This window comes from Aulostomus chinensis, chromosome 16, assembly GCF_037954235.1.
Source record: "Aulostomus chinensis isolate RoL2024-O1b breed Wild chromosome 16, RoL_Achi_v1.0, whole genome shotgun sequence".
Taxonomy (NCBI): domain Eukaryota; kingdom Metazoa; phylum Chordata; class Actinopteri; order Syngnathiformes; family Aulostomidae; genus Aulostomus; species Aulostomus chinensis.
The window spans coordinates 19,129,279-19,142,308 of NC_141335.1; the positions used below are offsets into that span (position 1 = coordinate 19,129,279).

General features: G+C 40.5%; 2 protein-coding genes across 7 annotated transcripts in view; one reads left to right on the forward strand and one right to left on the reverse strand.

The window, feature by feature from the left end:
• b3gat2 (beta-1,3-glucuronyltransferase 2 (glucuronosyltransferase S)) overlaps nucleotides 1–7,557 on the forward strand; it is a 52,270-nt gene extending 44,713 nt beyond the window's left edge. Inside the window, exon 4 of the mRNA XM_086179581.1 lies at nucleotides 2,489–7,557. Coding sequence (XP_086035707.1) covers nucleotides 2,489–2,575 — 87 coding nt within the window. The 3' untranslated portion in view covers nucleotides 2,576–7,557. The remainder of the gene's footprint in view (nucleotides 1–2,488) is intronic.
• smap1 (small ArfGAP 1) overlaps nucleotides 5,432–13,030 on the reverse strand; it is a 121,108-nt gene continuing 113,509 nt past the window's right edge. For all 6 annotated transcript variants that reach the window (XM_086179580.1, XM_086179579.1, XM_086179577.1 and 3 more), the window contains one exon: nucleotides 5,432–10,610. In XM_086179580.1, the coding sequence (XP_086035706.1) occupies nucleotides 10,467–10,610 (144 nt within the window). In that variant the 3' untranslated portion in view covers nucleotides 5,432–10,466. The remainder of the gene's footprint in view (nucleotides 10,611–13,030) is intronic.

Below are 13,030 nucleotides of genomic sequence, written 5' to 3' on the forward strand. Positions count from 1 at the left end.
TGTGTGTGTGTGTGTGTGTGTGTGTGTGTGTTTGGACATAAAAATGTGTGACACCAAGTCTCATATATAGGCTAAAAGGAAAAAAAATGTACCCTGGAATGTGTGAGAGACAAATCCCTCCTTTGGAAAATATCAATCTTCTCTTGCAGTGTTTTCTCACCATTATATTGCTGTGAAATTGGCTGCAAACACAAGACAAACAGCTGCGGTACTGAGCGTGATGCTTTTGATTTGGTCCATTTGGGGGGGTGTCAGACTGTTTCCTGTGAGTGGAATCCCTCCTGGCAGGCCGGTGGCCAGCACCACATTCAGCAGCAGCAGGATACAAAGCAATATCAGAGTGCCACCGTCATCTTTCATCCGACAGATATTTCATCAGAGCATCATCAAGGAATGAAGATTTCCTTCAAAAAGTGTTTTATGATACTGTCCAATATCTTCCACTTCAGATGCAACAGAGGCTACTGAAACACCAAAGCTTGCCTGAAATGCGTCATCTGCTTTATTACAACTTGGCTCACAATCTGGATCTTTATTGACATTTTCTGCAGCGTTACTGAACTCTTTGGTCTCAGCAATTAAAATGAACCGGTGGTTTACTTTGAGTAACCACTTCTGAGTTCCACCCCTCGAAAACAATCATTCTAGTAATGTCAGGCACTACCATCCATCCATTTTCTACCGCTTATCCTGTTAAGGGTTGCGGGGAGGCTGGTGCCTATCCCAGTGGCTTTCGGGTGAGAGGCAGGGTACAGGTACAGGACAGGTCGGCAATCCATCGCAGGGCCAACACATATAGACAGACAACCATTCACACTCACAGTCACACCTACGGTCAATTTAGAGTATTCAATCAGCCTAGTCCCCATTTGCATGTCTTTCGACTGTGGGAGGAAGCCAGAGTACCCGGCACTCGAACCCAGAACCTTGTTGCCGTGAGGCGACAGTGCTAACCACTGCACCATTGTGTCGGGCACTACCAGTAACACCTAATTGGAACATCCTGCACAAATGTGACCTTTCACGTAGTCTAAAAACACCTATGCGTCTGGATAATGCTGTCAGCTTTACTATCAGTAAGTGTTCTAACACCAAAGTTTTCATTCCTAAAGAATTTATGGAAGACACCATTTTCTTAGCAACTTAGCATCCAGGTTTGTTGCCTTCCTCTGCTGTATTTCACTGTTGCATCACTACCTTTCTTGACCTTGTACTTCCACCATCAATCAGTTAAATATTGGTGTGAGTTATGTGTATGAAATTGCAACATAGTAAACAAATGGTCTACAAAAACATTTGAGCTGCACTCTTCCAAAACTAACATTGACTGATTAAATTAAATTAGAAGCAATAACAAAAAAATAAGTAATTTCTGCAAACTTAATGCAGTGCTATTGCAACTGGATAAATCATGCAGCGATGGTAAAAAAAAAAAAGACATCTGCAGTTGTTTATCGCTTGTGTCCTTGCACACGTTCAAAAGAAAAGAAAAGAAATGATAAACTGTTCAAATTATGTCCAGTTGGACAGTTCAATTATGTATTCGTAAATAAAGCAATACATCAAAGTTCAAGTTATACAGGATTCAGCATTTTGTCATGTTAACAGTCAGAGCAGCCTGACATCAGCAAACAACCTCACAATGCCTGATTGGTGTTATTTTCCGAAGCCCCAACTTACTTCAAATAAGTGAGACAACCACAGACAAAGATACAGAATCCTTACATGTGCCTTTAAAAGCTCCTGAATAATCACATTTTTTCCACTCTTGACACACACAAATTGTCTGATAATATTCTGGTGACTATAATAATGAGACTTACTGCTTTTCTGGACACTCAAAGATGCTTTAAAAACATTTTTTTTTTAATTAAAAAAATGTCAAGAAGTTTATTTATGCACAACAGACAAGCTGGGCACATGGAAATTCCTGTGCTGAGCCCCAGTCAGTAGATTGAAAAGACAACAAGACAGAAAAATGACCAAAAAAATGAATGAAATAACATGAAATGAATGCAATGACATAATACAATATTGAACAAATGCAAAAATATAACATTATACACAAAAAAAATGTAGTAGTCATACTTTCGGGAATGATGTATTGCAAATACAACAGTTATATTGCACATGGGGAAATCAAATTGTGGAAGTATTACATATTACTGAAAATGAGGTAGAAAAAAACCCACAATAAACATGAAAATGGCAGGGTAGGGAATGTCTGATAATCAAGTTTGAAACAAAGAATTGAAGTCAAGAGGACTTGTAAGCAGTTTGGGAGAATTTTCAGAGAAGTTTATAATATAGGGTGTAAGTTCCAGACCGTGGGTACAACAACAAAAAAAGCCCTACTTGACACAAAAAGTTAGTTATTAGCAGCTTTAATTTTCAGCACAATGTATGTAGCCTCGTTGTTTTTATCCACATATACGTTGTTCATTCATCTTTCAGCAGCTCATCCTCTTGTTTCTCTGCTGTCTTTCAGGTGCTGGTTTGGCACACTCGCACAGAAAAACCACAACTGGTCAATGAGCCCCAAATTCGGAAGGACACTGTTGTCATCGAGGTGTGAGTGGATGACCTGAGTCCAGATGGGAGTGTGCAAAACAGGAAGCTGATCCTATAATCTGTCGACTGGACTTATGACAGCATCCTGCCTTTCCTCCTCACTGGGGTCATACATGACAAACTGACACCCCTGAGGAGATGCATGATTCATGACTACTGATCTGCAAACATATGAAGTAAGAGGTGGATGACACTGAATATGTTGGGTTTCCAAACTGACAAGACTTGGATTGTTTTTTTTTCCTCTGTCCTCAGCTTGGTGGTTTAAAAAAAGACAACAAAAAATGTATAAAGATGAAAAAAGTGTAAAAAAAACAAAACAAAACATGGGACTCATCAATATGTTATTTTCAATTATTAGCTCAAACTCGGGAACATGTGATATGGTAGGTTCATAAACAATTGAGACTTGTACGTTGGCAAGGCAACCGCCTTTTTTTTAAAACTGTAATGCTGCCATCTCTCAAAGTGAAGGATATCCTCAACATTTTAGGTAACGCACTTATTTATCACCTTTCTGATAATGAAAGATAAAGATTGGTCCCACTCATGTTGTTGCGTTTAAGTACAAAGCTGGAGTCAGGTTGTGGTTAGCTTAGCATAGAGATACATAGGGAGTACTTCCTGTACAGCGTTGCAGTGATATGTTGTTTTCACGCTGTGCCATGATATAAATATTATCGGCCATCATACCATATAGTAGAAATGGGCAATAAACTGATTTTAGCTACAAATTTGAATGCACAGTCTGGATTTGGATGATTTCAAAAATTTGTTGATGTGAAAAAAATCAGACGCTTAACTTTTAGGCCATATTACAGTATTGGGGACACTTTTTCACCGCTGTTGCAAGATGTACTTGCTCATTGAGAACTGTTGGGTGTAAATGGACTGAAGGAGTGTGATGCTAGACCTACTTGTTAAGTGTCATGAGATATTTTTCGTTGTGATTTGGCACCATACAATTAATATTGACTTGACCCTTTACACATACCATTTAGAGCGACTGTATTAAGATTCAATTATAACAAAGCTTAAGCAACCAAAAAAATTCTCAGTACGTATTATTGTGACATTTTTTGAAGTGATTGCCCTTCATGAAAATCTCACTCCGATGCAACCTGTCTCCCTTTTATATTTCTTATATTCTGGTGTCACGATGTGTTTTGATACCATAATAGGCATTTTCCACGGTGGGATCTCGCTGGCCGTTTTAGGGTGGCCTCCATTTTCCTTCTGAAAGCTGGAACGGCGTAGATGGTGTTGGGGTATAAACTGGGCAGGCTCAGAAAAATGTCCGGTAAGGCAAACAAAAACAAGATATTAACATGGTGGTTGGTGCTTAATTTGACTTTTCTCCAGTGAGGAACAGAACACTCAGTGAGATGCCATTCAACCCAGCAGGATGCTGATGGTCCACCATGTTGGGCTGCTGATAGGTTCAGTAAGATAACAAGTGAGACCTGAGCTGCTGATCTAGCTGTTCTCACATATGACGCAGCTATTTCAGTGGAGTGTCAAGTGATTTACTCTCTTTCATGTCAATGTAAAATGTGAATGAATGTAAAATGAGGACGATTCAGTGGGTCAGCTGCTATCTTTAGAGGTGTCAGTGGGTGTATTTTTTTTAATTTTTTATGTTTTTTTTTAACAAACAAGCTACTTCCTCAGTTCCAGTCTCGCTGACTTTGTTTACAAGAACTGCAGTAATCAACTGAACTCTAATGATACTATTTCAATGAAGGAGTGTACGAGTTTCTTACAGAATATTTCAGTCATATTCCTTTTTATGTGGGACAGAATAGTCTGACGATGACCTTATCAAACCCCCACAATGTCAGTTTCTCTCTGGGAACTGACCTGGAACATGTCCATCCAACACAGTAACGCTATAGTGGTATATTTTGAGGGGTTTCTTTTCTTGCTAATTACGCCAAACACTAAGCTCCAAATTCGCAACACTTGCTGGAAGATAATGAGTCATCAAACAGTCATAGGTCTAGCAAAGACCCGCTAAGACCCCAGCAGGCCTTCATCATAGTGTGATTAAGGTGTAAACATGCTTACAATGCACTTCAATAATGCCACTAACTAAAACCAGAGAACTCTTTGTCTTAATTAAATTATTGTTCACTCTGACTTTGATCTTATTCTGGTTGAGGTCAGAAAGTTAGATAATGTTTACATATCAGTGTCTTATTTGGAATATTGTCAGAAAATAGCAGTTCATGTAAGTTAAGTTTGTGCTAAGGTCGGCTAACACATACCCCAAAGATCTGCACAGACATTAAAATCATATTGTTCTTTGTCTGTCTGGCTTAATTAACTTAAGTAACAATGTTTGGAAGGATTTTTTTCCCATTCTTTTTATCCTCAGCTGAAAAAAAACAACCTCTTGAAGTCTTTCAGTTGGCTCAAACCTGTGAAATGCCCAGGTACAACTGTTGCAGTGTGATTGCCCAATGTTGTTTAAGTTATCACATCTTAATGCGGTAAAGATTTATTGATGCCTAAATGCAATGTAATTCTCTAAATCACCCTGACCTGACAAAGTGGTGCAACCTTTGCCATTGTCTTGTCCTGCCAGTGTGTGATTGGGATTGAAAATGAACCGTATGAAGTAACATCTCTCTTGACAAGCTACCATCAATAATGTAGATCTTTGGAGCAATAGCAAACGTGCGTGCACACACACACACACACAAACACACACACTTGGTCAGGAATACAAAGGAAGGAAGTACCACATTTGTTAGACCGAGAGTACGAGTATCACTGCTGAAACGCGACAGGAATATGTCAGTGGGTGGATGTTAACAGTGGCATTTTCCTGGATGAATGAAGACAAAGAAATCCAGTATTCAACAACCTTTATTCCAAATGACCCTCAGGTAAAACAGGAGACAAAAGTAGTGGAATTAAAAGATAAAACAGCACTTTTACCGTTCAAAGAGTCATTGGACAAAGATGAACACAGAAAAAAATCATGGCTATTTATCGTTTTAATGCACAGAAACCACTTTTTTTCCTCTGTCCTAGGCACCTGAAAATGTAAAAACACTAAAATAAACCTGGAGGACGATTATTGAATATGTTTTTAAAATAGCCCAAAAACCCCAAATAAAATAACAGCTCTTGGGGAGGTTTGAGAAAATATTAATATGATGATGAAAAACGTAATGATATGTCAGATCAAACTGGAACGATCCCCTTCAACCCCCCCACCCCCCTACACTGACCTGCAGCAGGATTCACAGCGCAAACACTCACGAATAACTGTAAACAACTCCAAAACAACAACACAATAACTTCAACTTTACCTCAACACAGGATTTACAGTGTGGGGAGATTCAATTACAGGTCACAGCACATTAACTAAAGCCCACTACTCTGCGCCACACATACTGTACGAGCCACGGACAAAAACAAGCTTGAGAACAAACTACGGCATGGAAACCTTATCAGTCTAAATTATTTTTACCGTGTTCCCTTGCTATGCTATGTGGGAAATCATTCAAAATCACATCACAATCCAAAATATCTGTCAGCTCACTCTCAGCTGTCCTGAGAGAAAGTGCCTTGAGGCCTTTTTTTTGCATCACCTTAGTCCTCAGTGTATTTTAAGTTTCCTCTTGATTTGATGTCAACCACTGCTGTTGCAGCTGGAAGGAGTAGTACACTGTGTAGCACTGGCGTCATCCATTAGTTTGGTAATATATGTGTTTTTGTGAAATCGATATAAATTAATTTAATAAATTAATAAATGCTTAATCGGCATCTAACTCTCTTGATTTATTTTGATTATTTTCTGCTTGAGCTCTGATGATAGATCCTCATAAAATTGTGGTTGGATTTGACAGTGTTCATACCACTGCATTTGTCTAAAGGCCCAAACACACTGCAAGCATCGGACATGCACAGTTAGAAGTACACCAAATGGTGGGTGGCGGGACAGTCCCTTCGACCACAAATGTTTTTGAAGTTGCTGTAGATTCCCCCACCCCATCCTACACCGGCTTGGTTACTGCAGCCTTGTGTTCTGGGGACGTGGTCTGCTGCTGTTTACATCATCGCCAGTTTTCCTCACAGATGCGATCAGCTGTTCCACAACTTCTCCACAAATTGTTAAACTACACGGTTTTAGGGGAAAGGAAACATCACCAAATGTTGCTCAGCTGCCTTACGTTGCCTCAGATACAATTCGTGTTCACTTAAGGACTTTGAACAGCGGGTTAATTATTCACACAGTTCTTCGGAGTTGTTGGACCTAGGCGTTGAGTGAAAAGGCAAAAAGTAGAATTGTGCTTGTCTCTTGAAACAAATGGGGACAGTGTTGATTTCCCATGGATGCTTGCAGTGATTTTGGGGTGAAAAGGACATGTAGGCTGTTTTGGGTCTGTGTAACCCACTTGGGCTTTTTCAACATCAGGTGGACCAACCCACGCTGCTGGTAGTAGTGGTCTTGTTGTCCATCTGGCATTGACCAGAAATTCAAGTCCAAGCCCAATAATGAGCACGCTTTTTTGGGATTGCCCTGTAATTGTATAATTTTTGTTCTTCGAGGGATATTAGCTCTTTACTTGGGGGAATATTTCTAAGAACAGGGAGAGAAAAAAAAGTCAATGTACGTTAATGACTTAAACAGTTGTAACAAGAAAAGGGTTGCAGCCGCCTCATGAGATTTCATATATGTAGCAAATATTAATGTTATGAAGAGACTCGGAGATTATAGAAGGAGGGATATTCGAAGTATAGGGCCAAATGGATAAAGTAATTAGATTCAGATAGCTGAAATAACTACTTTCTATAAAACACTGGTTGATTATATTAAAATTGAACACTATCTCCCTCTTCTTCTGGGTTGTTTTTCTTTCCTTTTCTCTTGCACAAGTGTAAAAATACATGGAAGAGCTTATAGATGAATGTTGCTGAATCAAATATTTGATGTGTATGTTGTGTGCTTTTTTTAATAAAAACAAATTTAAAAAAAAGAAAAAAAACTTCTGTCTTTCATGCCAACCACAGTTGTAACATTTATTGCTTGGCAAAGGGACCCTGTATTTATCAGCCCCTGCATCGTTGCACGGCAGTGTGAGTGTAGCTGTAGGTGGTGAGTGTTCATTATAACTGGATGACAGTCGTCGTCGTTGTCGTCTACCGCTTTATCCAGTTGGTCCGGGTCACGGGGCAGCAGCCTCAGCCTCAAGGAAGCCCAGACTGTCTTCTCCCCAGCCACCTTCACCAGTTCTTCCAGGGGAATCCTGAGGCAATACCAGGCCAGCCGAGAGATATAATCCCTCTGGTGTGTCCTGGGTCGGCCCCGAGGGCTCCTTCCGATCAGACATGCCTGGAAAATCTCCTGGTAGGGAGGCGTCCAGGAGGCATCCTCACCAGATGCCCAAACCACCTCAACTGACTCCTCTCAACATGGAGGAGCAGCGGTTCTACTCTGAGTCCCTCCCGAATGACTGAGCTTCTCATCCTATCTCTAAGGGAGAGACCTGCCACCCTGCGGAGGAAACTCATTTCGGCCGCTTGTATTCGCAATCTCGTTCTTTCGGTCATTACCCAGAGCTCATGACCACAGGTGAGGGTTGGAACGTAGAATGACCGGTAAATCGAGAGCTTCGTCATTTGGCTACGCTCCCTCTTCACCACAACGGACTGGTTTAGCACCCCCATCACTGCGGATGCCACCCCAATACGCCCGAACTAGATGACAGGTCAAATTCAAAATGTTCATACTGCAACCGTCCAGTCGTCTGTCCGCTCATTATCCTGTCAGTCTAGCCTTCGGATTGGTCCTCCAGGTTTATCTGCTTCAGACTAAATGTGCTTCTCTTGTACTACACACAACAAAACAACACAATCAAAATGGAAGAATGCAGGGTTACACTCTCATATAAGACAGGAGTGACATTTTCTGGAGCTGGAATTGGTTTGAAAATAACACCCCAAAAAAAAGAGGGAAGGTTTTTATGTATTACCCCCATTGTAGCTGGAAGTGAGGTCACGCCTCACTCAGCTGTTCCCTGACAACCATTGGAGGTGAAACCCCGATGCAGCAAGATAGCTGCTCTGCTATTTAAAGTGCAGTGAGACAAATTGCTGTGATTCCAGTAGTGCTTCAATTGGCTTCAGGGAACAAGGCTCAACTCCAACTACAAGGAATGCGTTAAGTGGGTCGGAGCCCACTTTCAACTAAACCTCCTTGTTTGGTTTTAAATAAATCCAAACACAACAGGATGGCCTTAAATAGACACCCGGGACACCTGAGGGCCGCCCAGCTCTTGTTGAGACTTTAAAGGAATCTTTAAAGAGATACTTCACCCAAAGTGTGCCTTTCAAGTACACACAAATAGGTGTCTTGGGTTCATAAAGGCATTTTTTTCCCCCTTCCTGCAACACTTTTTTTGTGACTCTAAAATGTAGAAAGAGTAAGCTATGTATACATGTATCTTTAAGCTAATGACGACCCAATGCAACTAACTATAAAACACAGCAAAACTGTCCAAAAATGTCCGTTTACAAACTCTCAAGCTCATATTCCATGATAATTTAATGTCTAATTTATTCAGCCATATACTCAGCAATCCACAAACACTTTGATTTGAGCTTAAAACAAACAAAATATAACTCGTAACTTGCTCATTCATGGGGCAGCAGAGTGAATTTAGTTGAACGGTAATGCAGTATTGCTAGTAACAGTTAGTCCGCTTTTGGCTCAAACCTAATTCTTTGTGGATTTATGGGCATATAGCTGGACAATAAAATGCTGATAATACCAGACGATACACTTGAATGCATTAACTTCAAGCTTAATATGCTTGGCTGGTTCTTTCTGCATTCTGAAGTCACAAAGAAGTGCTGCAGAACTGAATAAAACCTCTCTTTGTGAACTCAAAACCCCTATGTCAGAGTATTAGGAAGGCAAAATGCAGTTCTTGGGTTAAGTACTGCTTGGCTATGAGGACTGTTTTTACTGATAGGCAGTTTGCGAAAAGTGGTTGGGCCAACGTGTGAACAATATTGTAAACTGGTGGTGTTGTTTCACACCAAACATCAGACACTACATAAATTAAAAACAACCTGGATAGCTAAGATATGCTCTTTTTTCTGTCATTTTTTAAAAATCTTCTTAATTATTTTTATAAATCACTAATGTGCAGCACTGGTAAAACTGCTTACAGGGAGACAGTTTTAAAGTCACATATTAGAATTCATTATTGTGAGACAATGATGATGTAATGCTAAATAAAATCAACTGTATAAGTAGCATTTACCTCCTGCCAGCCAAACCCTATTAAGCATAAATTTCACATGATCATTAGTAAATTAAAGAATCTTGGAGTGTCACATGATGAAGAGAACGAAACACAGTATGTGAGAGGCGAAGCATCGACAGCTCTCCTATGGCTCTGAAAACCAGGGAGGTTCACATCATATTCACATAATTACAGTACTGCTCAGACAAAGGAGGGAGGGAGGGAGGAGGAGTTACAATAGACACAGCAAAGAGGGGTGAGGACGGGGGAGCATGTACCAACCACGATAGTCATAGGTACTGAAAGACTATTCACTAACTATTCATTTAGTAATGATATAATAGTAACATTACTACAATAGACACTTGGTCCAGCAGCTTGCTCTTTTGTGCTGTTTTTGTCTTCAGACAACAACCGAAGGGAATCAAAGAATTAATTCTACAAGACAGGACACGACAGCTGCCAGTCTTTCTAGTTGTCAAGCGAGAGACTCCGTACAAGCTGATGTCATCTTGGCTTTTTAAAGGAACCTCTACAAGGGTGGGTTAGGTTGAACTGGGGCTTTAAGGGCAGTTGTGCGTTCTTGGTGATTTATTGGCCTCTCAGCTCATCCTCTGGACCATCTACTTTTCACTTCCACAGTTGAGTGCTGAGGGTCTGGCCAGAAGATGCCGTAGCCGAGGGCCAAGTGGCTGCAGGGGCACCGGACTGGCCAACGACACCTGGCGTAGGCCCGCCGCCACTCACAGCCATACCTGACATCTGCTGTGTCATCTAAAGGGGAAGAACAGAAAGAAAAACAAATGTCAGACAGAGATAGATATGAGTCAGTGCTGAAATTCACGAGAGTCAGACAGACGTCATTGAGCGTTTCGACATAGAGGCGACAAGGAAACACACAATGTAAATCTATTTTACTCCCCAGCTCCCGTCCCAACTCTGTACCTCCCACCCAACCCATGCACCTCCTGTCTTGCCCTCCTCTTTCCATTGTGTCTCATCTATTATGAATGTGCTTCGCTGCTGCAATACTCACTTATCTGATCATCTGAGATGTGTATGTGTGTGTGTGTGTGTGTGTGTGTGTGTATAGAGGTGGGCCTGCCAGACCTGAATATACATGCAACCAAGCGTTTATTTATCAGCCCACTATTCCATTATGCCTTGTGGCACAATGCGTGCCTGCACGCCACTGCCTCTGAACAGTAGAGGTGTTTGTTAGTGTGTGTGCTGAGTATTCCTCATGTTTTGGGGACATAAATCTATTCAAACATTTGCATTGCAGGAACTGGCTTCATCCATGTTATGTAAATCAATCATTTAAAGGGAGAGACTTGTTGTAAAGGTAGGCTTGGTCAGTGGTTACGCTTATTGATCAGGTGAGTCAATGTCAATGTCATGTCCTCCAATGTGATGAAACACAAGTTTATGTATCTCCATCGTGATTTATGATCTCCAATTTTGTTCTCTTGTGTTAACAGGCCTCTAAAAATTCATCCAGTACACGTATAACTGTATGTGATATATGTCAGAACGTGCATGTGCATTGTTTTCATCGCAGTTATCAACAGCTTTAAAAAGTAATTTATACTACACGATGATGCAGTTATGTCATATTTGATTTTCTGTTAATCTCTTTGTCTTTTTGAATAAGAGGTGAATGAAGTGCTGCTGCTATATGAGCCTCATGTTACTTCAACAAGTGCAGAGTTAGTCTGTTCAATTAGATTTACTTGTCACACATGTACAGTCGTTCACATTTCTAGTTACTTTTCTTCCATCCTATGAAGTTGCTGCTAAAGAATCAAACGTTATTTCTAGTAAAGCGAAATGAAATTTCATACTTGCCTTCGTATTGACGAACACTTGTTAGTGATTTGTTTGGTGAATTTACTTAACAGTGCTGACTTTCACAAAGTACTTATAATTGGCGTTTTCTTGAATCACCTCTCTAATTCAATTTTAAACTCATTTCTACTTTTTTCCAAGTGAGTTTTGTCCATTACTGATATGGAATTAAAATCAGGCCAGCAACAAATGCATTGATGACATCTGGAGAAGTAAATGGGGCTATGGCATCAGACCACATCCTGGGGTCTAGCTTACAGTATATAAATCCTGTTCACACCAAGTTTTCATATGCATCTTGGCTGGTCAGATAACAAGTGGACAGAGAGACACATCACTTTTTACACATGTGGCTATCATGCAATTCCAAATGTGTGTACAGTCCTGTATCACAAAGCAGGTGTAGCATTTCCAGGTTGCTTCCATGTTACCTGGGTTGACAAGCCCAAACAACCACAGTCAGGGGTCAACGGAACCATGGTGCTGGATATTAACTTGCTAAATAATCAACCCGGTGTTTCTCCACCTGTTTGTGTGCATGATCGTATAAAAGGAGATGGAGAGCCGAATGGTTCTCTATATATAATCCTCCCCAAACATGAGCAATATAAGTCCATAATGCAGAGCTGCTGCAGACAAAGCAGGAAGAACTGGCTGCAAATAGATGATTGTCTGATGTATCAATAAACAGAAGCGTAACACCAGTAGGCGTGATGATAGTCACCTTTTTTTAACCATTAGATGAAAACTTGGCATATATTATGATGTATACATCAATATTGGTGATGTCAGTGGCAAGCAAATGCAATGAATCACACAACTTCTTCTTGGCTGCTTGATGGAAAAATTTCAAATAACATAGATTCCATTTTAGGGGTTTATGGGTGTGACTGACATGCAGCTTCTGCATAGTGTGAACCACCGATCATAATCATTACTCAGAATGAAGAATGGACAAGAAGGGTCTCAAAAAAGATCTGGTCGCTTTATAAACAGTATATTTCTCTCTCAAGCTGCCATTCCCATTCTTCTGCCCGGGTTAATGTGGTGATTTGCATTTGTTTAGTCGGCGCTCCAACAATAAACAATAAAAATGAAGGAATGACAGCTTATCACCTCCCCTGGTGTAAAATACATCACTGTCCTCTATGCTGCTTTCACCACAACAAACAAATATGGTCTAAAAGCCTAAGATGCTACACATTGGTGCTATTTTGACAACACTGTACACACTTCTTTCTGGTGAATGCATGAAACTGATTCAACTTAAATCTGTAAATCAATGTAGTTCAATTCAGACTGGAGGGCATGCCACTAATGTGTGTGCGTGGCTTGCCATTTGGATG